This window comes from Sciurus vulgaris (assembly GCF_902686455.1).
Source record: "Sciurus vulgaris genome assembly, chromosome: 5".
In the NCBI taxonomy this organism is placed as follows: domain Eukaryota; kingdom Metazoa; phylum Chordata; class Mammalia; order Rodentia; family Sciuridae; genus Sciurus; species Sciurus vulgaris.
Window position 1 is genome coordinate 73,901,599 of NC_136465.1, and position 25,507 is coordinate 73,927,105.

The 25,507-nt window shown below is 46.7% G+C and overlaps 2 protein-coding genes and 1 long non-coding RNA gene across 8 annotated transcripts in view; 2 read left to right on the forward strand and 1 right to left on the reverse strand.

The window, feature by feature from the left end:
* Positions 1–66: 66 nt before the first annotated feature.
* On the forward strand, positions 67–7,831 carry LAG3 (lymphocyte activating 3). 3 transcript variants are annotated; one of them, XM_079141072.1, is made up of 8 exons: positions 67–2,105; positions 2,417–2,564; positions 2,957–3,264; positions 3,904–4,167; positions 5,060–5,335; positions 6,683–6,922; positions 7,201–7,328; positions 7,617–7,831. In XM_079141072.1, the coding sequence occupies exons 1-8, from the start codon at positions 2,048–2,050 to the stop codon at positions 7,764–7,766; spliced, it is 1,572 nt and encodes a 523-aa protein (XP_078997198.1). In that variant the 5' UTR covers positions 67–2,047; the 3' UTR covers positions 7,767–7,831. The 3 variants fall into 3 exon arrangements, with proteins under 3 accessions (XP_078997198.1, XP_078997197.1, XP_078997199.1); XM_079141071.1 differs by having other exon boundaries at positions 67–2,564; XM_079141073.1 differs by lacking the exon at positions 6,683–6,922.
* Positions 3,534–8,248, reverse strand: LOC306661850. The gene is made up of 3 exons (XR_013763982.1): positions 8,067–8,248; positions 7,348–7,513; positions 3,534–3,651 (listed from the first exon to the last, which is right to left on the reverse strand). It is a non-coding gene; the product is annotated as an uncharacterized lncRNA (long non-coding RNA).
* Positions 8,249–20,838: 12,590 nt separating this feature from the next.
* Positions 20,839–25,507, forward strand: part of CD4 (CD4 molecule) — a 30,902-nt gene continuing 26,233 nt past the window's right edge. For all 4 annotated transcript variants that reach the window (XM_079141077.1, XM_079141078.1, XM_079141079.1 and 1 more), the window contains exon 1: positions 20,839–20,965. The gene's annotated coding sequence lies outside the window, so the exon portion shown is untranslated. The remainder of the gene's footprint in view (positions 20,966–25,507) is intronic.

Consider the following 25,507-nt stretch of genomic DNA (forward strand, 5'->3'; position numbering starts at 1 on the left):
GACCTCACGCTCAACAACTGAAGAAGACAAGATCAGTTGGGTGCGCTGACACGTGCCTGTAATTTCTGCGGCTTGGAAGGCTGAGACAGGAGGATGGCGAGTTTCAAAGCCAGCCTCAGCAACTTAGTAAGTTGCTAAGCAACTCAGTGAGACCCTGTCTCTAAATAAAATACAAAAAATGTCTGGGGAAGTGATTCAGTACTTAAGTGCCCCTGAGTTCAATCCCCTGTACCAAAACTAACAACAACAAAAAAACAAAAACACCAAGATCAGCCTTCCAGGGGTGCAGTGGAAGCCCAGCTCTTATTTTGAGAGTTGACTTGTCTTGTTTGGCTTCTTGGGGATGCTCCTCCCCAGCAATGCACACAGTTCCCTGCTAACCCACACAAGATCTAGACACTGCTGAGCCCAGTGGAAAGCTACCAGCTCTATTGTGCTGAACCAGGCAAATAGAAACAGCCCCAGAAACAGGAAGTCCCGCCCTTGAAGTGGGAGAGGCTAGTAGGCCTGGGTCTCAACCTCCTAGGATCCGAAGGGAAAACTTCCTGGCATTGAAGATGCCCTCTGCCTGACACAGGAACCAAGTTCCTTTCCAATAAGTAGGGGAGACTCCAGAACTTGCTCTCAGGTCTATCTCCTTGTCAATTGCCCTCCAACTCTTCCAGTTGGACTCCTTGGGCTGGGGTGGGGAGCAAGAGTTGTGAGTCTCAGCTTTCCTTCCCTAACCCTTCTGCCTTGGTTTTTCTTAAAATTGATCTGGTAAAATATTTTGCGTTTTTCCAAGTTCACATCACCCTTGCCGTCTCGGTACAAAACCTGTGGATTGAGGAAACTTTTTACAGGGAAGAGGGATTGATTCATTGTCAACACCAGGAAATGAGAAGACACCCACAAATCACCCACGGTCAGGACCACACACAAACACAACTTTTGCCTTCATACTTCCTAATCTTGGCAAATTATTAATGGGGGGTGGGTACTGGGATTGAACCCAGTGGTGTTTGCCCACTGAGCCATGTCCCCATTCTGAGCCATGTCCCCATTCTGTTTTTACTTTATTTGAGACAGCGTCTCACTTAAGTTGTTTAGGAACTTGATAAGTTGCTGAAGCTGGCTTTGAACTTGTGCTCCTCTTGAGTTGCTGGAAAATTCTTTGAGAATCGGTTTCCTCATCTGTGCAATGGTGGGGGGGGGCATTTCACGAGTGACTACATAATTTGACAACATATGGTGACAAGCATAGAATGAAGGCTAGAAAGAATGTAGCTGTTCACACACACTGGCATTCACTTCCCCACTTGAACTGTCAGGTAGGGTGCAGTGAAGTTTCATTTCCATCTTGTTCCCACAAGATACTGTAAAGATAGCTGGGGAGTAGGTCCACAGGGGTAAATGAAATTCTGGGAGGTTAAAGCAGAGAGGGAAGACGAAAGTGTGAATGTTGTGACTGAGGAGGTAGCTTAGAGATGGGTAAGTGGGTAGTTCTCAAATATTTGGAGAGAAGGGCGTGAAATACCTAGGAAAGGGAAGAGTCTGCAGGGTGGGGATGGGTGAGAAGGTGGTGGTGGGGAGACCCAGGACTGAGGAAGTAAACAAGGGGAACGCTACCACAGAGGTGGAGGGTGATGCTGCTGGGAATCAACCCCCTCAGACTTTCCACTGCAAAGCGAAACCATAAGCCCTGGGGTGTGGGGGGCGGGCAATGGGGAGGGTGGAGGGAAAGCAGAAGGACAGGGGCCAGAGCCCTGGGAGTAGTAGAACGACATCCCAGCTCAAGACAGCCACCTTGCCTCTGCTCTGCTCTCTGCTACTGCACAGTTTGATTCCTGGGGTGTCCTACCCCTGCCTCATCTGGCCATCTTTCCCCTGGAATCCAGCCTATTGCTCCTCCCTCTTTTCAGGCCTCCCTCTTGGTGGTCTCCTTTCCTCTGAACTTCCTCCGTCTACCTTTCTCCTTGCAGAATTTCTCTTCTGTTCCTCAGACCCCCACCCCCTTTTCTGACCTCCTTCTTTTGGAGGGTTCAGCCTGGCCCGGGTCATAGGGGAGATGTGGGAGGCCCAGTTCCTGGTTTTGCTGCTTCTGCAACTGCTGTTGGTGGCTCCAGGTAAGGTGGGGATCAGGGGATGGCTGACCTCCAGACCCACAAGAGGGGGCCTGAGCAGGGATCTCTCCATGGCTTCAAAGATCCTGAGGTCCTTAGCTCTGTGCTGGAGTCTTCTAATGCCTTTCTTGAGCAAGCCCTTCCACTCCCAAAGCCTCTCATCAGTCTCTTCCTTGACAGGGAAGAGACAAAAAGAAACCCAAGTCCTTCCTCCATCCTGTTTCTCCTTTGGGAAACACTGAGGTTCTTCTATACTCTTAAGTCTCTTGGCTCATGGCCTCTCCCTCCCCTTGGCCTCTCTTTTGCTTCCCTAGTGGAGGCTCCGGACCCTGGGAAAGAGGTCCTGGTGGTATGGGCTCAGGAGGGGACTCCTGCCCACCTCCCCTGCAGACCTACAATTCCCCTCCAGAACCCGGGCCTTCTGCGGAGAGGAGGGGTCACTTGGCAGCATCAACCAGACAGGTATGTACTCTAAACTTGGGCAACAGAACCTCCCAATCCAGCACTAACTGTATCCAGACGTGGCCCAACATCCAAGCCAGTCTTGTTCCTTCCCCTGAGTTGTCACTTCCTCTGAAGCCAGTGACAGCCTTCCCCTCCCTCATGCACCCCTCCTACCCTTCCTCTACAGGCTGCTCTCCTACACGTGCATTCCATAGTATGTAACCTCTCCAGCAGTGGATGGTGCCGGCCCAACTTGAGAGGGGATGGGGTTGGTGTGCGTTGGGGGGACCTGTGGAGGTCGAGAAATCTCTTGGGGTGGACTTCCTCATCCTCAAAGCATTGTTGGATTCTATCTTCTCCAGGGGATCTTAACCCCCTAATTTCTCAATTCCATTCTTTCTCTCGCCCAGTGGACTGCTTGCTCCCGCCCCAGGCCGTCCCTTGGCTAAAGGCTTCTTTGGCCAGGTGGTGCCCTCACCCCGGGGCATGGGGTCCCAACGCTACACGGTGCTGAGCGTGGCTCCCGGGGGCCTACGAAGCGGGAGGCTGCCTCTGCAGCCACGTTTTCAGCTGGAGGAACGCGGCCTCCAACGCGGGGACTTCTCCTTGTGGCTGCGCCCGGTTCTGCGAGCCGACGCTGGCGAGTACTACGCCGCGGTGCGCCTCAGAGACCGCACCCTCGCCTGCCATCTCCGTCTGCGCGTGGGCCAGGGCTCTAGTAGGTGGGGCAGGACAAGCGGGAGAGGGGCTGGGAGGTGGGTCCCCATTCCCCGCCTCCCCTGAGGCAGGAAGGGCTGCGGCAGAGGCAGCGCCCTAGGCCCTGCAGAAGGACCTCCAGACGGGTACAGGAAGCAGCGGGAGAATGATTGATGAATGGAAGGTGCCCAGGGAGAAGCACGTGTAAAGCGGAGAGGGCTCTGTGGACCGACTGTGTCACCCCTGGAGCTCCCCCCGCCCCCCGCCCTTTACCCACCCACAATAGGAGTGCCCTGGCGGAGGTGGGGAGGCGCCTATTCTGCAGGAAGGGGGAAGAGTGCGGGGCCACAGTGATTCATTTCAGATATCTTGGCGGTGGAGGGGCTTCATGGGGATCCTCAGGCAAGATCTGGAGAAGGAAAAGGGAAGGCGATGCCAAGTAAACTGGAGGCAGGGGGCAGTTTAAAGAAATCTGGGACTCTTAGTGATCCACTTTAACTCCTCCAGGTGCCAGCTACTGAGCTAGAAGGGAGTGGAGGTTTGGGGGAGGAGAAGGCAAATCAAAAACAAGGTCCCGGTTTCTGGGAGCTTCCGGCTTGGTTAGGCCGTTGGGCTGGAAAATGTTTCCAGTGGGGCTGATCAAGTCTTCTTTATCCTGCAGTGACTGCCAGCCCCAAAGGATCTCTCAGGACTTCAGACTGGGTCATTTTGAACTGCTCTTTCAGCCGCCCTGACCGTCCAGCCTCTGTGCGCTGGTTCCGGGGCCAAAGCCAAGTCCCTGTCCAGAAGTCCACACATCACCATTTAGCTGAAAGCTTCCTCTTCCTGCCTCAAGTCAGCCCCTTGGACTCTGGAACCTGGGGCTGTATTATTACCTACAATGATGGCTTCAATGTCTCCATCATGTACAACCTCACTGTTCTGGGTAACTCCTCTAATCTGCCTTTACCCTTGATTACTACCCCAACACACCCCTGTCACCCCACTGACTCATGGATCTCCAAACTAGGTTCTCAGCAGCTAATGTTTCTTCTTCTTTGGGTGCTGGGGACTGAATCCCGGGCCTTGCATTTGTGAGGCAAGCACTCTACCAACTGAGCTATCTCCCCAGCCCCTGGTATCACTTCTGATTGCTCTGGGTCTAGATGTCTGACCCCTTTCTTCTGTGGCAGCCTTTTTAAAGTGTATTTATTGCAGTACTGGGGATCGAACCCAAGTCTCATGCATGCCACTGAGCTGCATCCCCAGCCCCATGTGGTAGCCTGTTAGCTGCCATCTACCCTTCATCTTTTCTCTTGGCCATCGGCTTCATTTTCTGGCCTTTGGTCTCCTACTTGTCCAACTTTTTCTGGATCCCACTCCCCGTATGTTTCTGGGGATAGATCCCAGTGGCACTTTACCCTTTAGCTACATCCCCAGCCACCCACCCGCCTTTTTTGAAATTTTGAAACAGGGTCAAGCTTAAGTGGCCCATGCTGGCCTCAAACTTGGCTTTGAACTTGCAATCCTCCTGTCTCAACTTCTTGAGTTGCTGGGATTACTAGCATGTATCACCATGATGGGCTCACTTTCTGGATTTCTGAGCAGCCTAAATTTATCCATCTTATTTTTTCCTTAGCCCTCTTCATAGCCCACCACCTCCCGGCCTGTCCCCTGCCTTTTTTGTTTGTGGTGCTGGAAATTGAACTCAGGGCCAAGCAAGTGCTCTACCACTGAGCTGCATACCCAGCCCCAGTTTTACTCATCTGCCTCCATTCCCTACAATTCCAGCATTACAGTCTCACTGCACTGGAACATTGGCTTCCTTCTCTTTCCAGGTCTTGAGCCTCCAGTGCCCTTGACAGTGTATGCTGGAGCAGGTTCCAGAGCTGAACTGCCTTGCCACCTGCCTCCTGGTGTGGGAACCCAGCCCTCCCTCATCGCCAAGTGGTCTCCTCCTGGGGCAGGCCCTGACCTCCTGGTGGCTGGAGACAATGGCAACTTCACTCTTCAACTAGAGGCTGTGAGCCTGGCCCAGGCTGGGACCTACACCTGCCACATCCATCTACAGGGGCAGCAGCTCAGTGCCACCATCACTTTGGCAGTCATCACAGGTTAGCCCCAGGTGGGAAAGGAGCAGTTCCCATCCCCTGGAGAGCTGGGCAGGGAGGAAGGCTGGTCAAACACTGCAAATCCACCCCATGATGGCAGGACACTGATCACAAGTTGTGGCTTCTTTTTTCATCCCCATCATAAAGAACAGAAACTGAAAATCTCCCCTTGAGTCACAAAATAAATGTTCCATTGTTCTCTAAGGGACTCCCCTGCTCTGAATTGGTGGGAGGGTCTGAGAAGTTAGGAGAAGTGACAAAAGCTTGAATGATTCAAAGTAGGTAGAATATATTTCTAGAATTCTTTCTGCTTTGGGTTAGGGCCTGGATTTAGGAGTTAATAAATCAGCCCCTTGGTCAGCAAATATTTACTGAGCAAGGGTTTTTTAAGACAGTATAAAACAAACACAGAAAAAAGTACTCAGAAAGTATGTGTTCATTGACTGGTAGCTATCAGCCATGACAGATTAGCGACATCTGCAATATTCACCTGTGTCCACTAAAGAGTAGCACCACATAGTGGGTGCTTAATAATGCATATTGGTTACATGAATAAATGAATACACTAACAAATAATATGCTTTCTTAGAGTCAATTCCAAATATCTACCTGCCTTATGAATATCTCTACCTAGATACTGTATCCACTCCTCAGCCTCAGCCTTACCCTGAACCCCATTATTGCCTTATACCAATTCTCTTTCTGATTCAGTCTATCATTAACTCCATTGGAATTCCACTCATCCATAACCCTGGAGTCCTCCTTCCCCACATCTAGTCACCAAAGCACATCTATTCCTCTGTCCAGTGTCTTCTTCTAGGTCAACTCTTTTGTGTACAACTCAGTTGGAGAGATATTGTTACCCCCATTTTATGGAGAAGGAATGTTCTCAAAGTCACACAACTGGGTCAGTTCATTTTCTTCTAAACACTCAGAAAGGGGAATATATTCATGTAGGGGTACCACAAGGCAGTGGGCACTGATGTGAGTCAAATCACAGAAGGGAGACAATTGCAAGGCATATCAGAAGCCAGGTTACTTGATTGCTATTGATGATCTGAGCATTTCAGGAGAAAGTAATGTAAAAGAATCTGAAATAATATTGCTTGTGTGGCCTTTAGTGCCAGTTTTAGTTTGAACTATGTTCTGAAGGCAACAGGGAATCTGGAATGCTCTTGAGCAGGGGGGACATCTGACCAAAGCATTGTCAAGATTAATTTAACTGTCACCTCTAATCTTCTTCCCCAGCCTTGCCCAATCAGAGCAGGGCGACTGAGACTTGGAATTGAACCTGCGGTATTATAAGCAGGCCAGGACCCCAAGAGATCTCTTCCCTCTAATTTTTTTCAGTGACTCCTAAATCCTTTGGGTTACCTGGCTCCCTGGGGAAACTGCTATGTGAGGTGACTCCAGCATCAGGACAAGAGCGCTTTGTGTGGAGCCCCCTGGACAGGAGATCCAGGAGTTCCACAGGACCCTGGTTGGAGTTGCAAGAGGCCAGGCTCCTTTCCCAGCCCTGGCAATGCCAGTTGTACCAGGGGGAGAAGCTTCTTGGAGCAGTGGTGTACATCCCAGAGCTGTCTTCTACAGGTCTGAGGCCCCAAAATACCATGGCCCCGACTCCAAAGCAATCATCTTGATCACCCTTCCAGACCAACTCCTGCCACTCCCCATTCCCAGCTCTTTTCTTTCCAGTCAGGACCTGACCTCAAGCTTTTGTCCAGGCCTGACCCATTGCTGCTACTAATTAGTGGAACGATTCTGGACAAGAAACTCTCTGGACGTCAATGCATCTGTAAAGTATGAGAGAGTGGCACAGTATCTGCCTCATCCCTGACCCTAACCCTAATTCTGTGCTTTGTCTATAGGTGCCCAGCGCTCTGGGAGAGCTCCAGGTGCCCTCAAGGCAGGACATCTCTCTCTTCTCATCCTTGGTACCCTCTCATTGCTTCTTTTGGTGACTGGAGCCCTTGGCTTTCACCTTTGGAGAAGACAGGTGAGCGAGGGATACTCACCCCACTGGCTTCCTCTCTCAACTTCCTCAGAATGCTTTCTGTCACCTTCCTCAGGGAAGATGATCAAGGTGGACCCTGAACTTGTCATCAGCCCTCCACTTTCCTTCATAAGCTTCTGTAGGGACCTCCTTACACCTGGCAGGATTGAAGGGGCTGAGAGAAGGCCCTGGAACAGACGGAGAAGGCAGAGGACTGGGAAAAAAATAGATGGACTCAGTATCCTTTCTATTTCTTTTCCCCTGTCATCATTTTTCCATCTCTTTCCTCAGTGGAGGCCCAGAAGATTTTCTGCTTTAGAGCATGAGATTCACCCTCAGTCTCAGAGCAAAACAGAGGAAACTGAGCAAGAACCAGAGACAGAGCTGGAGCTAGAGCCTGAGCCCGAGCCTGAGTCCGAGCTGGAGCCAAGGCATTTCTGACCTGGGGTTGAGGCAACCAGCAGATCTCAGCAGCTCAGTCCAAATAAATTCCCTGTCAGCAGCAAGCCTGAGTCTGGCTCTTTCTTGTCCAGTAAAGGTTCCTGTCTCTCCCCAGCCTCTAGAGGCCTCTAGGGGCTCCCTTCTCCCACCCCAGCCAGCCTCCTAACCTACTTTCCCCAGCCAATGTCCCTCATCTTCCCCTTTTCTGTGTCTGGCCTCTGTATTTCTTTCTTGGTCTCTCTCTTGCTCTCTCTCCTCGGTAATCATTTTTCTAAAGCTCCAAAAGCCCTCACCTCTTGCCTCTATAGCCCTCTCCTTCGTCCTTCCGCCCACATTGTGCTGGCTGCCCTGGTTTCCTTGATATTTTTGTGCCTCTGGCCCACCCCACGCTCAGCTGCACTTCAGCACTTGCGCTTAGCCCCCTGGCTTCTCAGCGGACGTGCGCGCGGACACAGGCACGTACGCAACACACACACACACACACACACACACACACACACACACACACACACACACACACACACACACACACACACACACACACACACACACAGAGCCCTCCCGGAGGAGATCGGGTCTCTCAACCTTTCTGGGCAGTTGGTTGAGGCTCTACCTCTGCCCCACCCCCACATTCCTTACCCCTGGCTACTTTTCTAGTCCCAGGCATGAAAACATACTGCCACCCAGTGGTCACTGCATGTTAAACCCCACAGGAAGTCATTGGGCCGACTATGAGATTTCACACTGCAGTGGATAAATCGGGTCACAGATCACCAGGGTATGCAGGCACTGCTTTGTAGTATGCATACTGTCTGTGCACCCAACAGCTCTCACGTGTCCTATGCACCCAGCCGGAGAGGAACTGAACTGCTTGCTTCAGGAGATACAGCCCTGGCCCTGACAAGGTTATGATCCAAGTTTGACAAAGGAGAGGGCTGTGAACAAAGACCCACAGGCAGGGAGAAAAACAGCAGCCAGGCAATTGGCAGTTGCTGAAGCTATGAGAGTCAGGAGTCCTAGCTTCTCATTCTGGTTCTGCTGATGTGACTCACCAATCTCCCACAGCCTCATTTTCCTCACCTATTAAATGGGATAATGGCTGGGTGCCATCATGTGCCTGTAGTTCCAGCTGCTGAGGAGGATAAGACAGGAGGATCACTTAAGTCTAGGAGTTTGGGGCCAGCCTGGACAACATAGTGAGATCCATTTTGAAAAGAAAAAAAAGGGGGGAGGGGGATAATAATACCCCCCAATGGGTTGTAAATACAGAATAATAAAAAGTACTTTGAAAACTGTGAAGTGCTCTTCATATGCAGTGTACTTGTCTAAATTTCTCTTACGGAAGGGGAAAGCAGGTCTGCTCTGGTTATGCCAATAATGATATTGAAGACCTCCATGCCTGCCAGTGCCTCTTTCTTGGAGAGAGCCTCTGGGCCATACGGATGGCCTTTTTAGCAGCGCACACTGGGTCTCAGCCCGTGGCACACTCAAGTCTCACCCAGAGACTGAGCTTTTTCCACCTGCAGTGGGTGTGGGGCCTCAATTTTTGGCTGCAGACAGCTCTGTCTGTCAGGGAACTTTAACCTATACAGGAGAACAAAATTTTGAAAGCAAGTGGTGGGGAGCCTGCAGGAGTAGGAGGTACAGGGTGGCATATGCACTGTTGTGACAAGTACCCTTTTTGGTTGTCCCACTGAGCCTGTATGCCATGTGTAACGTGACATGAAGGACAAATCATGAGGCTGAAGACTGTCTCTGTGGAGGTAGGAGATATAGTAACCAGAGGCTTGGGGACAGAGAATGGAGAAAGTGACACCATCATTCTTTGTGAAGCCTTAGGGAAAGGGGGGGTCCCCTCTGAAGCCTGAATAAGGTGCTCTGATGTTTTGAGCCTCAAGATAGTGGTGGTGATTCTTGTTTTGCAACAACTGTACAGAAAGGAGGAAGTTGTGGCACTTGCCAGGGATGATCACACTAAAATGAAGTCCAGGTGTCTCTTTTGAAAGTCTGCAAAGCATCATTCCCACCACCTGCTGCGGGGCAGGGCAGCTGCTAAGGACATTGCACAGCTCTGCCACAGGACCCTACTCTCTACAGCCTTAGTGGGAGCCCCGTGCTTTCATAGGGCAGGGGTTTCCTGGAAAGTTCTGTGGGTGGCTTTGTTCCTTTCTACTATATAACAAGCTATGCCCTTTGGGCTTATGAGAGGAGTCATTAAAGACTCACGGGGGCTTATGCAGGGACTTCCCCATGCTCTTTCATGAAGGGACAGGGAGGGGACAAAAGCAGAGTGCAGGACCACCTTGTTGCTCCACCTCCTAGGAAAGAAAATAAAGAGTGTAAGGAAGAGGGGGCAGATGGCTTATGCTTATGGTGTTTCTTTTGAGGCCTCTCCTAGAGGGTGACATTCCTGCCTGTTCTACCTCTTCCCTACAAAATCCCACTCTCCAATCAGGAGGACAACCTCTAACCCTCTAACCCTTTTGGGGGCCTCCTAAGTTCTCCAGAGAGTTGAATTAATTTATCTGCCATTTCAATTTTTTTTAAATGGAGTGTTGAGGATTGAAACCAGGGCCTCATATATGCTAGACACATGGCCCACCACTGCACTAAACCCCACAGCCCAGGATTTCCAAGTTTATCTGTAAATCAGTGTTCTGGGAGGGAGGCCTGGACAGGTTCTTAGAAGTTAAGGAGCTCAGGGGCTTCAGTGGGTTAGCAGGTGGGGAATCATCTCAGGTCTTTAAGAAGAAAGGAGGTGTATTAGTTATATATTGCTGTACAGCAAATCATCCCAAAACTTAACAATTCAAAATAATAAAAAATATCTCACACAGTCAGGAATCAGGGGTAGCTTAATTGAGTAATTTCAGTACTGGATCTCTCATGAGATTGCTGCCAAGATGTGGCCAGGCCTGCAGTCATCTGAAGGCTTGATGAGGTTAGAACATCTGCCTGCAAGAAGGTTCACTCAGGTGGCTTAGGGTCAGAGACCTCAAGGCCTCCCCACACAGCCTCTCATGACACGGCAACTGGCTTCCCCCTGAGGAATATGGTGGACAAGATGAAAGTTACCTTCTTCTCATCATTTATTCCTTTGTTTATTTATTTTGGTACCAGGAATTAAACTCAGGTGTACTTAACCACTGTGAAATATCCCAGCCCTTTTTTTATTTTTATTTCTTATTTTGAGATCAGGTCTCACTAAGCTGCTTAGACTAAAGGTCTGACTATAAAGTGCTGTCACTTTTGAAGACTGTCAGAGTCTCACTAAGTTGCTGAGGCTCACCTCAAACTTGAGATCCCCCTGCCTCAGTCTCCCAAATTGCTGGATTAAAGGTGTTTGCCACCATGCTCAGCTCATCACCTAATAAAAAAATTTTTTTTTTTTTTTTTGGTATTGGGGATAGAGCCCAGAACCTGGCCCACACTAGGCAAACACTCTACCACTGAGCTTCATCTCCAGTCCTTTTTGTTTTATTTTGGGACAGAATCTCACTAAGTTGTCCAGGCTAGTCTCAAACTTGGAATCCTTCTGCCTCAGCCTCCTGAGCAGCTGGGATTATAGGTATGTGCCACCATTCCCAGCTATCATCACCTAATCTTGAAAATGGCATGGTATCTGAGTATCTCTATTCCCAGTCTTTCCATGAACTGGGCAACCTCTTCCATTGTCTACTATTCAGAAGTTCTGGAGATAAACAGAGGTACAAGAACTTGGCAAGTCAAGCGTGTCTGGCAGGAGGCAGTACCTTGTGCAATCAGACCTGTGGCCACATTTGCTAGTGTCTACCCTGCCCCTGAACTGGTCTCAGCTCCATGGGACAGAGCAGGGGTCTAAGCAGACCCAGAAATTTTCCTGCCCTACATCCCCCAACCAGGCAGAGGTGTTAGGGTTCTGGCCTGAGCCCTGCTGCTATCCCTCTTCAAAGAAGAGGAAAGGCTTAGGTTTCTCTGCTCAGACCCACCCCAAAATGGAGTTCCTTTGAAGGGAATGGGGTTGGGGTAGGACAGGTTCTATTTACTCCAGTCTGAGGCTGACAGTTTCTCCAGGGGCTGCAGGTGTCAGCTGGCTGAGCTCAGGCTGGGCTCTGAAATGTGCCAATTCTAACCTCCCATGGGGTGGGGAAGCCCAGGAACTATACTTTGAGAGTTGCAGAAAGTGGTCATGGAAGCTAGGTGCAGTGGTACATAGATATAAATCCAGCTACTTGGAAGGCTGAGGCAGGAAGATATCAAACTAGAGGTCACTCGGGGCAAATTAGAGAATCTGTCTCAAAATAAAATATAAAAAGGGCAAGGAGGGGCTGGGTTTGTGGCTTAGTGGCAGAGTACTTGCCTGGCATGTGTGAAGCCCTGAGTTCCATCCTCAGCACCACATAAAAAGATAAATAAATAAAATAAAGGTATTGGGGGGCTGGGGTGGCAGCTCAGATGCAGAGCCCTTGCCTAAGATGTGTGAGGCACTGGGTTCAATCCTCAGCACTTCATATAAATAAATGAGAGTGTTTTTTTTTTTTTTTTTTTTTTCTTTTTTGTTGGTGCTGGGATTGAACCTAAGGCCTTGTACATGCGAGGCAAGCACTCTACCAACTGAGCTATATCCCCACCCCTAAATAAGTGAAATAACGGTATTGTATCCATCTACAACTAAAAAAAAAATTTTTTTTTAAATTTTAAATCTTTAAAAAGCAGGGATGGGCAAAGGATTGTAGCTCAGTGATTGAATGCCCCTGAACTCAATCCCCAGAACAGAAAAAAAAAAAAAAAAAAAAAAAAAAAGGAAGGAAGAAAAAGTTATGAAAATTGGGAGAATGTAGGTAGGGGGGAGGTTGGCCCTCCTAGACTCTGCTTCCCAGGGAAGAGTTCGTGTAACCCCTCCCTACTCCCCTCCTCTTAGCCCCATCTCCAGCCCACTTGCAGAGTGTGTCAGTGCACCTGCAAGATGATTCTGGTAAGGAGGTCAAGGCAGGCTGCACCTGGTGCCTCCAACCTCCCTACTCTGCTGCTACCCTATGCCTTCTCCAATAAACTGGTCTCCAGCACTCACTCTGTTGCCTCCCACCATGCTGGGGTCCCTCTGCTTCCCATTTTCTTCTTTCCCTTCTTGGCCTATTCGCCCTCCTCCAACCTGAAGACACAGTATACATTCAGCAAAAAATAGCTCTTCACCAGACCTCTGGAAAGCCCCATGCTCCATGCTTACCATCATGTAATGGAGCAGATAGCTAAACTTTAGTTACTTCCATAAAATGAGGATAGCAACACTTACCAAAAAAGGTTTTCTGTGGTAGAGTTATGTTAGAGTGCTTTTTAAAAGATTTATTTATTTATTTACTTACTTATTTTTACAGTGTTAGAGATCAAAACCAGGGCCTTATACATGCTAAGCAAGTGCTCTACTGCTGATCATTTATTTTTTAACTGGCACATAAAAAGATAAAAATCATACATATTAGTGGTATTACCATGTGATGTTTTGATACATGTATACATGATGTAATGTTTAAATCAGGTTAAATATATTCATCATTCCCCATGGGGGGGACTTTCAAAATCCTTTTTTTCTAGCTTCTTGAAATGTACAGTCCATTATTGTTATCTATAGTCATCCTACTGGGCAATAGCACATCAGAACTATTGCTCCTGTCTAACTGTAACCTAGTACAGTTAGACAACCTTTGATCCATCTTTCTTCATCCCTTCCTCAGCCCTGCTCTCTCAGATTCTGGTAACCACTATTTTATTCTCAACCTCTGTAAGATCAACTTTTATTATTATTAGGATTGAACCCTGGGCCATACATAATGGGCAAGTGCTCTACCACTCAGCTATAATCCCAGTGTAAATTTTTAGAGTCCACATTGAAAGTGTTTTGAAAATGGAAAAATGTTCTATAGAGGTGACAATATGATGATGCTATGTCTCTGAAGCTCCAGATGAGGTCGTTGGCCTCACCCCACTCCCTTGCTATGGGAAAAGACTTCTCTTAGACATAATTCTTGCCTATCTTTTTTTTTTCTACTTTTTTAAATTGGTGCATTATAGTTGTATGTATTGATGGGATTTATTATTACATAGTAATACAAGCACACAGTATAACAATATAATTTGGCTACTATCACTCCCCTGCATTTCCCCCCTCCCTCCCCACCTCCTACTTGCCTTTCTTAATGCAGAGGAGAGGCAAGTGTGGTGAGGAGGCCAATCCAGGGATTGGAATCCAAATTGATAAATTCAAATCCCAGTTGCAAGTTCTGTGACCTTCAGCAATTTATATTCTTTTTTTTTTTTTCTTTTTTTCTTTTTTGGTACTGGGAGTTGAACTCAGGAGCGCTTAACCACTGAGCCACATCCCATCCCTTTTTTGTATTTTATTTAGAGACGTCTCACTGAGTTGCTTAGGGCCTCACTAAATTGCTGAGGCTGGCTTTGAACTCACAAACCTCCTGTCTCAGCCTCCCAAGCTGTTGGGATTACAGGCATTCTTTCCTTTCCTTTTCTTTTTTCAATGTTGGAGATCCAATGAGGGCCTTATGAATACTAGGCAAGCACCCTACCACTGAGCTAGACCCAAGTCCCAAATTTTGTGTGTGTGGTCCTGGTGATTGAATGTAGGAATGCAGGGCACTCTATCACTGAGTCACATTCTCAGCCCTTTTTTATTTTCTATCTTTTCTTTCTTCTCTCTCTCTCTCTCTCTCTCTCTCTTTCTTTTCTTTCTTTCTGATAGGGTCTAAGTTGCTTAGGGCCTCCCTAAATTGCTGAGGCTGGCCTTGAATTTGTGATCCTCCTGCCTCAGTCTCCTAAGTGGTCGGAATCACAGGTATGCAATGCCATGTCCAACTTTTTTTACTTTATTTTGAGACAGGGTCTCCTGCTAAGGCTGACCTCAAATTTTCAATCCTCCTGCCTCGGCCTCCCAAGTTTCTGGAATTATGAATTTGTGTCACAGTTTCCCCATCTGTATGGTCTGGATAATTATACCTATACCCTATCATTTCTGTGAGGATTAAATAAAATATATAATCAGATAAAGCATGCATCTAAAGGTTCACTATGAGCTTGCTCTCTCTCTTCCTCTTTTCTTTTCTTCTTTGGAAAGTCTAAAAGGAAAGCGGGGTAAGGAGTCTGCTGACTCCTAGGAACCCACAGGCACAGACAATTCCAGGAGATACAGCCAGAGAGCCGAAAGGCTTGACAAGGTCCACCATAGATTGCAAACTGGTAGACCTGAAGCTAGAGACAGACCTGGGAAAACTTTGATCTGCTCAGTGTTACAACAAAATTAAATTCATTGCCAACATTAAAATGAGGAAATATTATGTAAAGGTCTGGTTTTCTACTTACTATCCAAATTTTGGTAGAGTTGGCAACTCTGGGTTTACATTCTGGTACTATCTATACTATAAACTTGACTGGAGCTATACAGGTAGCAGCTGCAACTTATTAGATGAGGCAGGATACGTTTTACTTCTGTCTCCAACCCCTCCCTCTTATTTACAATAACCAACCTGCTTTGCTTTGCTTTTCCTTTTCCTTTTTTTTTTTTTTTTTTGTATTGGTGGTTGAACCCAGGAGTACTTAACCACTGAGCCACATTCCCAGCCCTTTTAAAAAATATTTTATTTGGAGACAAGTTCTCACTGAGTTGTTCAGTACCTCACTAAACTGCTGAAACTGACTTTAAATTTGCAATCCTCCTGCCTGAGCCTCCTGACTTGCTGAGAGTACAGGTGTGCACCACCATGCCTAGTTTTTTGTTTTTGCTTTTTTTTCTTTTTCTTTGGAAGTGCTGGGAACCAAAACCAGGGCCTCATTCATGCCAACTGAGGACTGAGCTAAACCCTCAGCCCCAGCCAGCTTTTCTTATTTACATACCTAGCACCTGAAGTTGTTTGTACTGTGACTTCTGCTAAGATAGTCCAACTATCTTCTTCATTCTTTCAAGAAGTATTCAATAGCCAGGAATTGAGAGAGAATGAGGAGTTAGCGTTTGATGAGTACTGAACTTTAGTTGGGGATGATGAAAAGGTTCCAGAGATAGATGGTGGTGATAACTGCACAAACATGTTGATAAGAGAAAAATGCTGGGATGTCCTAAACTTAATTAAAAGGGGCAGAGAATGGAGGGCAGGAGAGATAAGGGAAGTTAATCAGTTAACGGCTCTGCTACCAAACCAACAGCAACAACAAAATCAATTCTACACTAAAACCTTGACTCAAACCTCAGATGTCCCACCAGCTGGGCCATCGAATCCTGCTTATAAATTCTGACCAACCCAGAAGCAGCAAGTTAGTATTCCTCCTTACGGACTGTCTTCTTATCCCAAAACTGTCCCTGCATCACATCATCCTTTCTGTCTTATCTATGACAGGGTAGTTTCAGTGTAAATAATTTATGCATTGGGCTGGGACTGTAGCTCAGTGGTAGGGTGCTTACCTAGCACGTGTGAGGCACTGAGTTCAATCCTCAGCCCCACATAAAAATAAATAAATAGAACAAAAGTATTGTGTCCATCTACAACTAAAAAAAAAATTTTTTTTTTAATTTATGCCTTTCTTCCTCGAACTTTTGTTATAAAAATAATCTTGGATGCTGTGGTTGTAGCTCAGGGGCAGAGCATTTGCCTAGCATGTGTGAAGCACTGGGCTCGATCCTTAGCACCACATAAAAATAAACAAATAAAATAAAAGCATCTACAACTACAATTTTTTTAAAGAGTTTTATTTTCCTCCCCTTTGAGAGGCCAGGGATTGGAACCGCGACCCTTGCGCATGCTAGGCAAGCGCTCTCCAACATGAGCTATTTCTTCAACTCTACAACTACAAATTTTTTTATTATTATTATTTTTTTTATCACAAGTTTAAAACAATGTTTATTAAATATTTCATTTTTCATTTGGGAGATACCACAAGGGCCTGAGGTACAGCCACACTTATTCTGGAGGCAAAAAAAAAAAAAAAAGCCCAAACCTGGGGTCAGAGAAAGTTCCCTTAGACACACAACCCAGGCCAAGAAAAAGATACTGTTGATTCCTTTTAGAAGTAAGTGAGGCTTCAAATCTGCTCAATTAAGGTACAAATTCTGCTCCACTTCTCACGAGGTGTCATTACTTCTCAGTGTCCATGATACTACACAGGTGCCACAGACTAGCCTAGTAGCCACAGAAAGGATTCTAGCTCGGGCATTCTGGGATCACTGCAGGACATCTTCCTTAAGAGCTGCTGTAACTGTAAGCCCTCCCACTTTGTGGGATCGTTCATCTGATCACATCTCCCACCTTTTGTAGCAGGTCTCTACCAGGTCACAGGTCCCAACCCAGAGGTGGGCTTGGAGATCATAGGCCCCATCCCTAGTGGGATCCCTAGAGGTCACAGGTTCCATTCCACTTAGCGGAGAAACCCTGTTTCTCTTCTGAGCAAAGACTCTCAGAAGCAAGGCCCAAGTCGCCCTGCAGGACACTACTCTTCCTCCAGTGTCCTCACAAGGGAGCAGCACGCATGGGGAGGGCCCGGACTCCAGCCGCTGAACACCGACCCCATGACTCCTAACCCGCCTGGAGTCTTCAATGGCAGCAGATGCTGAAAGGACCCACGAGGGGAACACAAGTCTACAACTACAAATTTTTAAAAAGTAATAATAATAAACAACCCTCTTGACTTGTATGTACAGCAGATAGCCTAAATGCTAGTTAGGCTCATCACTGGAAGTTTTAGAAATTTGTCCCAAGCTAGCATCTATGATGGTTCAACAAACTCTTTTATTCAAAGATCTCTTGGTGTCAAGAGTATTGGTTTAATAATGTGAATGTACTTGATCCTATAGAGCTGTGTATTTAAAAATGGGAAAAATGTAGGCTGGGGGTATAGCTCAGTGGTACAGCACATGCTTAGCATGCTCCATCCAGGCCTTGGGTTCAATCCACACCACCAAAAATAAATAAATAAAAATGATTAAAGTGGTAAATTTTATGATAGATGTATTTTACCACAGTAAATTTGATATTAATTATTATCAATAAAAATTGATATATAAAAACATGTTCAGAACTGGGTGCAGTGGAGCACTACAGTAATCCTAGTAATTCAGGAGGTTGAGGCAGGAGGATTGCAAGGTTGAGGTCAGCCTTGACAACTTAGAGAGACCGTGTCTCAACATAAAAATAAAAATGGGCTGGGGCTATAGCACAGTGATAGAGTGTCCCTGGGTTAAATCTTTAGTGCCTATAAAGAAAGAAAGGAGGAAAGAGAAAGGAAGAGTGAGGAAGCATTCAATAAGTACTGAAGATCTACCAGGTGGCCAAGGTGCTTTTCCAGGTTGCTGAGGGTAGAGTGCTAAAACATATACAGTTCCTGTGATCTTGTTTATTGAGATACACACTAAACAATGAGTCATTCCACTTGAGTGGACAAGTGCTAAGAAGGGAGAAGCACTGGGTACTGGGAGATCTTATAAAGGAAACACATTTCAGCTGAGGAACTTTAGTAGCCTTCTCAGACTTTGGAAGTCATGATCATAGAAGTTAACAAGGATTCGAACAACCCAGATCCTGGTGCTGGGATATGGCATGGTGCTTCCTCATCTTGGAGCCACCTACCTTCAAACTTCTTTCATGTGAGAAATAAACTACAGTTTCATTTGAACATATTATTATTATTATTATTATTTTATACCAGAGATTGAACCCAAGGTCACTTAGCCACTGGACAAGATTCCCAGCCCTTTTTATAATTTAGAGACAGGGTATTGCTAAGTTACTTGGGGGCTTGCTAAGTTGCTGAGGCTGGCTTTGAACTCAAGATCCCCCTCCTGCTTCAGTCTCCCCAGTATCTGGAGCAACAGACATGTATTGCCACTACTATCAGCTTCATTTTGATTTTCTTTCACTTACAGTAGAACCCAAACTCACAATGCTTACAACGCACTTCTTTCAGTTGAAATAAGGCTCCCTTGTGATAAGTTTTCCCAGTACTCTGCTTCTCCCTTGGTAGCACTTGTCCACCCATAATGAAATGATTCATTGTTTAGGGCTCATGTCAGAAGCCAGAGCTCGTGTGACAATGTCTGTCATATCCAACATCACAACCCCAGCACCTAGCAGAGTACCTTACACTGGTGGACACTTAACACTTGTTCAATATGTAAATGAATGTTTGGAGAGGTTTGGACTAGAGCAGGGGTCACAAACTTAAATGCCTACAGGAGCATGGTAGGTAATGCGAATGAGGAACACAGACTGGCTGTAAGCTATGGGACTGGTATTAATATTCCACCCAGCCTTCAAGGAGAATACCTGAGGAAGACATATTCATAGCTGGTTCCTTTTAAAGCCCAGAGGTTGCACCTAACACTTTTCTCCCCCCTCGTACTGGGGATACTGGGGATTGAACCAAGGGGCACTTAACCATTGAGTCACATCCCCAGCCCTTTATATTTTTTATTTTGAGGCAGGGTCTTGCTAAGTTGTTGAGGCTGGCCTCGAACTTGCAATCCATCTGCCTCAGCCTCCCAAGTCACAGGGATTATAGGCATGTGACACCACACCTGGCCTAAACACTTTCATTTATATTTATTAACCAAATGAGTTATTTGATCCCATCCCTGCTGCAAGAAAGGCTGGGAACTATCTATTAATTCCGTGTATCTAAAGCTGGTCATGGTGGTGCATTCTTGTAGTCCCAGCTACTCAAGGCAGGAAAATCACTGGAGCCTAGGGATTTGAGAACAGCTGGGAAGTATAACAATATCCCTTTTCAAAAAAGGGGCTTTTGTTGTTGTTGTTGTTGTTGTTTGTGTGTGTGTGTTTTGTTTTTTTGTTTTTGCTAAGCACGGTGGCACATGCCTATAATCCCAGTGGTTTGGGAGACTGAGACAGGAGGATTTTGAGTTCAAAGCCAGTCTCAGCAATTTAATGAGGCTATAAGCAACTTAGCAAGATCCTGCCTCTAAATAAAATGTAAAATGGGCTGGAGATGTGGCTCAAGGGTTAAGTGCCCCTGGGTTCAATCCCTGGTACCAAAAAAAAAAAAAAAGGTAACTATGAGCTCAGTTAAAAATTGACAGCTCTGTTGCAAGGGAAGGAGAAAACAGATTTCAGGGACAATTGAAGTGATAGCTAAAACCTGAAGAATGAATAAAAATTACCTGGAGCCCTCGTTTTACAAGTGTTAAGTGGGGTGGCCTATTGACCCCTAGAAGTTCCTGAGACCTTTCTGGGTATCTTCAAGTTCAAGCTATTTTTATAAAAAAGACAGGATATTCTTTGTCATTGTGTCAACATCACAATGATGTTGCAAAAGCAATCTGGATAAAACTGCTACCTTAGCATAAATCAAAGCAGTGGCACCAAACCAGGCACTTGCAATAAAAAAGAAAAAAATAATGCCAGTTTTACTGAAGAATGCCCTTGATGAAGTAGTAAATGTTAATTTTATTAAGTGCAACTCTTAAGTACAATGTGTTGTGAAGAGAAGTGGCAATAAGAGCAGCGGCTGGTACCGTGGCACACACATATAATCTCAGTGGCTTAGGAGGTTGAGGCAGGAGGATATCAAGTTCAAAGCCAGCCTGAGCAATTTAATGAGACTCTGTCTCTCAATAAAAATAAAAAGTGCTGGGATGTGGCTTGGTGGTTAAGTGCCCCTAGATTCAATCCCCTGTACCTTCTCCGCCCAAATAAAAGGAGTACATCAGTGGTAAGTGGGAGCACTTGCATTAATTGTTGGTGTTGCAAGCAGTACTAGCAGTGTCATCAGAGTAGGGGGTTCGCAAGCTCACAAGTGCGTCTCACTTCTTTCCCTGAAGCCCCACCAAATCTGACTGTGTCACTGATGCAGTCTTTTTCTTGTCTCCCAACAGTGGCAGTGGCGCTATGGGCTCCAGCCTGATTCTGCTTAACTTTTTCCCATGACTTTGGCATTTTCACTTTGACATCTTCCCTGAGAGTGGGGGTGAGAGATGGAGGGGCGGGGGTGGGGGGAGGACCCCAGCTCCAGGTGGTGACGTTGGGGGTTGGCCCAAGACTGGGTTGTAGAGGAGCTTCACTACCGGGTTTCTTCCTGTCTCTTTATGTAAGTTGTTCTCCAAAGAAGAAGCAAAACCCTCTCCTCATTGGGCTCCTGGTTACAGAGCTCCAGGTCCCTCACACAGACATACCTGTGCAAAAAGCAGAGTGGAAGAAAAACAGGGTACAGAGGTAAGAGGGGCTCACTCAGCTCCATTCCTTTCCATGGAGCTGGGAAGGGGAGGTGAACGTGGTGCTGGTGCAGAAGAATGTGCTGGGCTCTCAGTTCTCTGCCCACAGCTCTGGCTACCTTCTCTTGCATTTCTCTTGAAACTGGTCATAAGCAGTGATCTCCCCACTGGAACTGTGAGCTTCATGAGGCCAGGACTAGGCCATACTTCTGTCTGCCTCTGCACCAGGCATAGCTCAGTGCCCAGAATGTAAGAAGGGCACTGAAGTACTCTCCAGAGGGGTATTGACTGGAACCACAAGATCAGAGAGTGAATGGCTGAGAAAGGCAGTGGAAGGCAACTACTCATGGGGCAGTAGAGGAGGTGAAGACTAGAAGACCGAAGAGCAGAAAAAGAGCCAAGGAGAGGAGGCGGAAATGAAATAGAAAAAATAAGTATTTAGGTGGAGAAAACCTATAAATAAGAAATGAAAAGAGGGAAAATGGTAAAAGTAAGAAAAAGGGAATAAGGAGTGGGGTTTATTCTATAGGCAATTCTCCTAAAATCAATTTTCCCAATGATACAATCACTAAAAATTCACACCAAAAATCATACGTGCAACATTTCATAGACCACATGATGTATATGGCCTTTTAAAAATCTTATATGTTTCTGTGTATTTTTAAATTTTTCTCCAGTTTTGTGCATTTAAGAATTTTTGATCAATATGTCTAAAGGCGCTTATACTTCAGTTGGCTTGGTTAAGAAAACAGGAAAGCTCAAATTCTCAAAAAGTGCATAACTGAGCTCTTAGGTATGAAATGCTATAAAAGTGTTAGATTGTATTTTAAGGTAACTATCATTGGAAAAATTGATTATAAGATTATTGGTTTTAGGCGGCTGGTAGAGTTAGAAAAGGAATTGCAGACCTCCCCACCTCTCCAGGCTTGATGGGGTATTAGGGAGTGACATTTCACTCAAGAACCCAGCTTGCTACCTCCACGCCCTCAGGCCTATGCCTTCTGAGACCTCATGGCCTTGAAGCCCTGCTGTCTGCCAGGTGTTCTCTGCCTTCAATTTGTAGATTTATTCTGGGAAAGAGTTCTTCTGGGGTACAGTCTGATCCCTGAAAATAGAAAGTTTCCATTTTTGATAAATCAAAGATTCTACTCTAAGTGGGATAGCTCTTCCTGAATGTTCTGCTCTTATAGGACACATATTTCAGGGCACAAGTCTGGAAAAATATCCCGATGGAGGAGATCGCTGCAATTTCATGTTTTGAAAATTTCTGGCACTGTGCCAGATTCTGTAGGCTGATACAAAATGGCTACCCTGAATGGCCTACCAAAGAGTTCCTGAGGACAGGCTTATAGATACTCAGAAGAGGGCTTCCCTCTTTCAGTCTGGTCTACTTCTAAATAAAAACTGCCCCACCATCTGGTTCTAGGCAGAGCCTCAAAGCAACCTTACGCCATGTTTCTGGTCATGACAGTGAGGTGACCTGAGGGGAGTTAGGTGGCTGAAGGTCCTGAACATTTTAGACACCCAATAAATGTTTGTCGAATGAAATAACTTTGATGCAGATGGGAAACTGGATACCTGGGTTTTGGGAACAGTTAAATGTGTGGAGTCTGGTTTGCAAGGCCTAAAGACCAAGGTCTGTTTAGTACCCTTCTTTGGGGGGATAAAGGAAGGAAGGTGGGCACACAGCGTACACCCTGCCCCCAACGTGGGTGTTGAGGCAAAGGAGAGGATGGTGGAGGTTGCAGCCACTGAACCACAGGGGTCCCTCAAAGGGGTCACATATCTAGGAAGTTTATAGGAAGCCAGTCAGCAGTTGGCAGGGTGCATGTGGGGGGGCATGCCGCGGCTGGGCTTGAGTGGGCTGACTGGGGGCAACAAGAGGAAGATAAAAGTGCTTGTGGGACCACAGACTGTCACTGTGGTGGGGCTGTGCCCTCTTCCTCTCCCCAACCTCCTCTTTATCCCACTCTGGGGGATCGGGGGTGAGGACGGCAGGAACCTCAAGCGCCCTGGGAGGAGCACAGTGTGTGTGTGTGTTGCCATTTTGTTCACATCTCTGTCTCGGTTGGTCCCTCTTTGTTTCTCTTTTGGAAACATGCTCTCTGCATGTGTCTTGCCTCCCAGAATTTCTTTTTCTTTTTCTTTCTTCCTTTTTTTTTTTTTTTTTTTTTTGTACCAGGGATTGAATCCAGGGGCACTTAACCACTGAGCCGTATCCCCAGCCCTTTTTTATTTTTTATTTTGAGACAGGGTCTCACTAAGTTGCTCAGGGCCTCATTAAGTTGCTGAGGTTGGCTTTGAACTTGCCATTCTCCTGCCTTAACCTCCAGAGCTGCTGATATCACAGGCATGGGCCAGAATTCCTGGTTCCCTCCCAGAATTTCTTCACTTCTTTGCTTCTCCTTTACCTCTTGTAAGACTCTGAGTTTTGCATGTGATGGTGGATTGAAACAGGTAGATCACCCATAGTCAGCCAGGAAAAGGGTCTCGGAGAAGGAAAGGAAGATGAGAAATCAAGCTTCTGATCTCAGCTGGTCCTAGCCATGAGGACATTTTGTTAACAACTAACTGCAAAAGATACTTCCTCTTGTGCCAACACACCTTCACCCCTACTCTTGTCTAATAAAGCCTTAGAAATCACTTTTCTCTAGATTTGCTGAAAGAAGACAAAATAGAGAGTTGATTGGCCCCTTTGTGAATCCTTTTATCCCATAAATCAACTCTAGGGACAGATCAAGTCCATAACCCCCCCCAGACAACAGACACCTCTTGGCACCCCTCTCTTGGGACCCCTTCCCTTTGGGAACTTTACTTTCTTTCTATTACTCTAATAAATCTTGTTGTTTTGCTCTCACTCTTGTGTTCGTGGATTTCATTATTCAAATTTGTGAAACAAAGAACCCACTCATCCATGCTCTGTGTATGGTATGAAGAGTGACTGTTGCTTTAAGGAGCTGCTCTGGGTCTCTCCCTTTTTCCCTCCCTCCTTCCTGTCCTCCCACGAGACCTCTGTGTGCTTTTCAGATCTGTCCACCTCCCTTTGTCCGCTGTGTCCCTCCCACCATGCAGCCATCTCCCTTGCCCACCCACGGATCAAAACCTGTGGAAAGCTTGCTTGCCTGCAAGAGGCCCTGATGCCTGTTTACAGTATAGAAGAAACTAGATCTTGGTGGCAGCTGGAAAGGGGAAGGATGAAAAAGGAGAACAGGCAGGGAGAACTCCAAGTGAGAAGAGATGGAGAGCCCAACAGTTCCTGGTGTATGAGGCGCACACAGGAGTTGAAGACTGGAGGCATGAGCATGGGGAAATAGAGTTTCATGTCCCGTGTAAGAAGAGGAAGAGGAAAGGAAGGAAGGAGAGAGAGAGAGAGAGAGAGAGAGAGAAACAAAGAGAGGAGAGAAAGGGACAAGGACCTTGGGGGACTAAGCCAGCCCTCCTAACCTCTCTCCCAGGGGTGATGGTACACAGGATGCTACTGTACTGAGGTGAAGTGCCTCTGGGGACACTGAGGATGTGGAATCAAAAGCCAGCTCTCTAGGGTGGCAGCGGAAGCCCAAAACACCAAAGCAAGCAGCAGCTGGAAACCCACAGCCTCCTCCACTAAGCTGAACCCTTACTGAGATGGGGCCATGCAAGGAGTTAGAGGCAGAGGGAGGTGGGCTTCTGCACAGACCCTGGAGTTATGGAAAGGAAAGAGACAACATGGCCACCATCTGGGGAAGGGTTGAGAATGCTCCTCACCTTCCTTCCTTATCTTACCATGATAAGCTGAATTTGAACCCAGAGAAGGGTATCCCATGTGGAGACTTTGTCCGTCCTCACCGTCTGCTCACAAGGACACAATCAGTCTGGGATGGGGAACAGTGGAAACACCTAAACATGTAAGGCTGTCCCTACCCTACTCTTCTCACCCCAGCCTTCCCCTAAACACTTCCTTTGCCCTGTGTTAACTAGTAAACAACTGCACCCATGACTAGTGTGATTAGAGACTAGCCTCCCTCCCTCCTTTCCTGGAAGCCTCTTGCCTGACTTCTTTGTAGTTTCCTGATTTAAACAAAATCAAGATCTATCCTGTGTGTGTGTGTGTGTGTGTGTGTGTCCATCCTCCATATCAAGCACCTACCATGTGTTAGGTCCTGGGTAATTCCTTTTCGGGGCAGATGAAGTAACTGGACAGGGCTTTTCTTATCTTCTCCCAAACCTCATTAGGGTGAACAAACCCTAGCACCCCTTCTGAGTGCTACATTCCTATAAAGGATTATGTATTAGTGTCTTAAAGAAAATAGAGTCTGTTTCAGGTGATTCAAAGGATTGTAGAAAGGGGATTATTTACAGAGATGTGGACAGGGCTAAGGAAACCAGTGCGCTGAGGCACACAGACACTAGTAACAGAAGCAAGGGTCCAAAAGAGGCAGAAATGCTGTTTCTGGAACCCAAAGAGGACTTGAGCTGTGGTTAAGGAATCACCTGACCAGAGCTGTGATGGGGCAGAGCAGGAAGAGATTAGATACAGAGTTATTACCAGAAAACATGTGCAGAG

Excerpts from the sequence above, each read along its gene's own strand:
- LAG3 (XM_079141071.1), top strand. The coding sequence starts at position 2,125 with ATGGCTGACCTCCAGACCCACAAGAGGGGGCCTGAGCAGGGATCTCTC. Across the intron at positions 5,336-6,682 it reads CACTTTGGCAGTCATCACAG|TGACTCCTAAATCCTTTGGG; the intron begins GTTAGCCCCAGG and ends AATTTTTTTCAG. Across the intron at positions 6,923-7,200 it reads CCCAGAGCTGTCTTCTACAG|GTGCCCAGCGCTCTGGGAGA; the intron begins GTCTGAGGCCCC and ends CTTTGTCTATAG.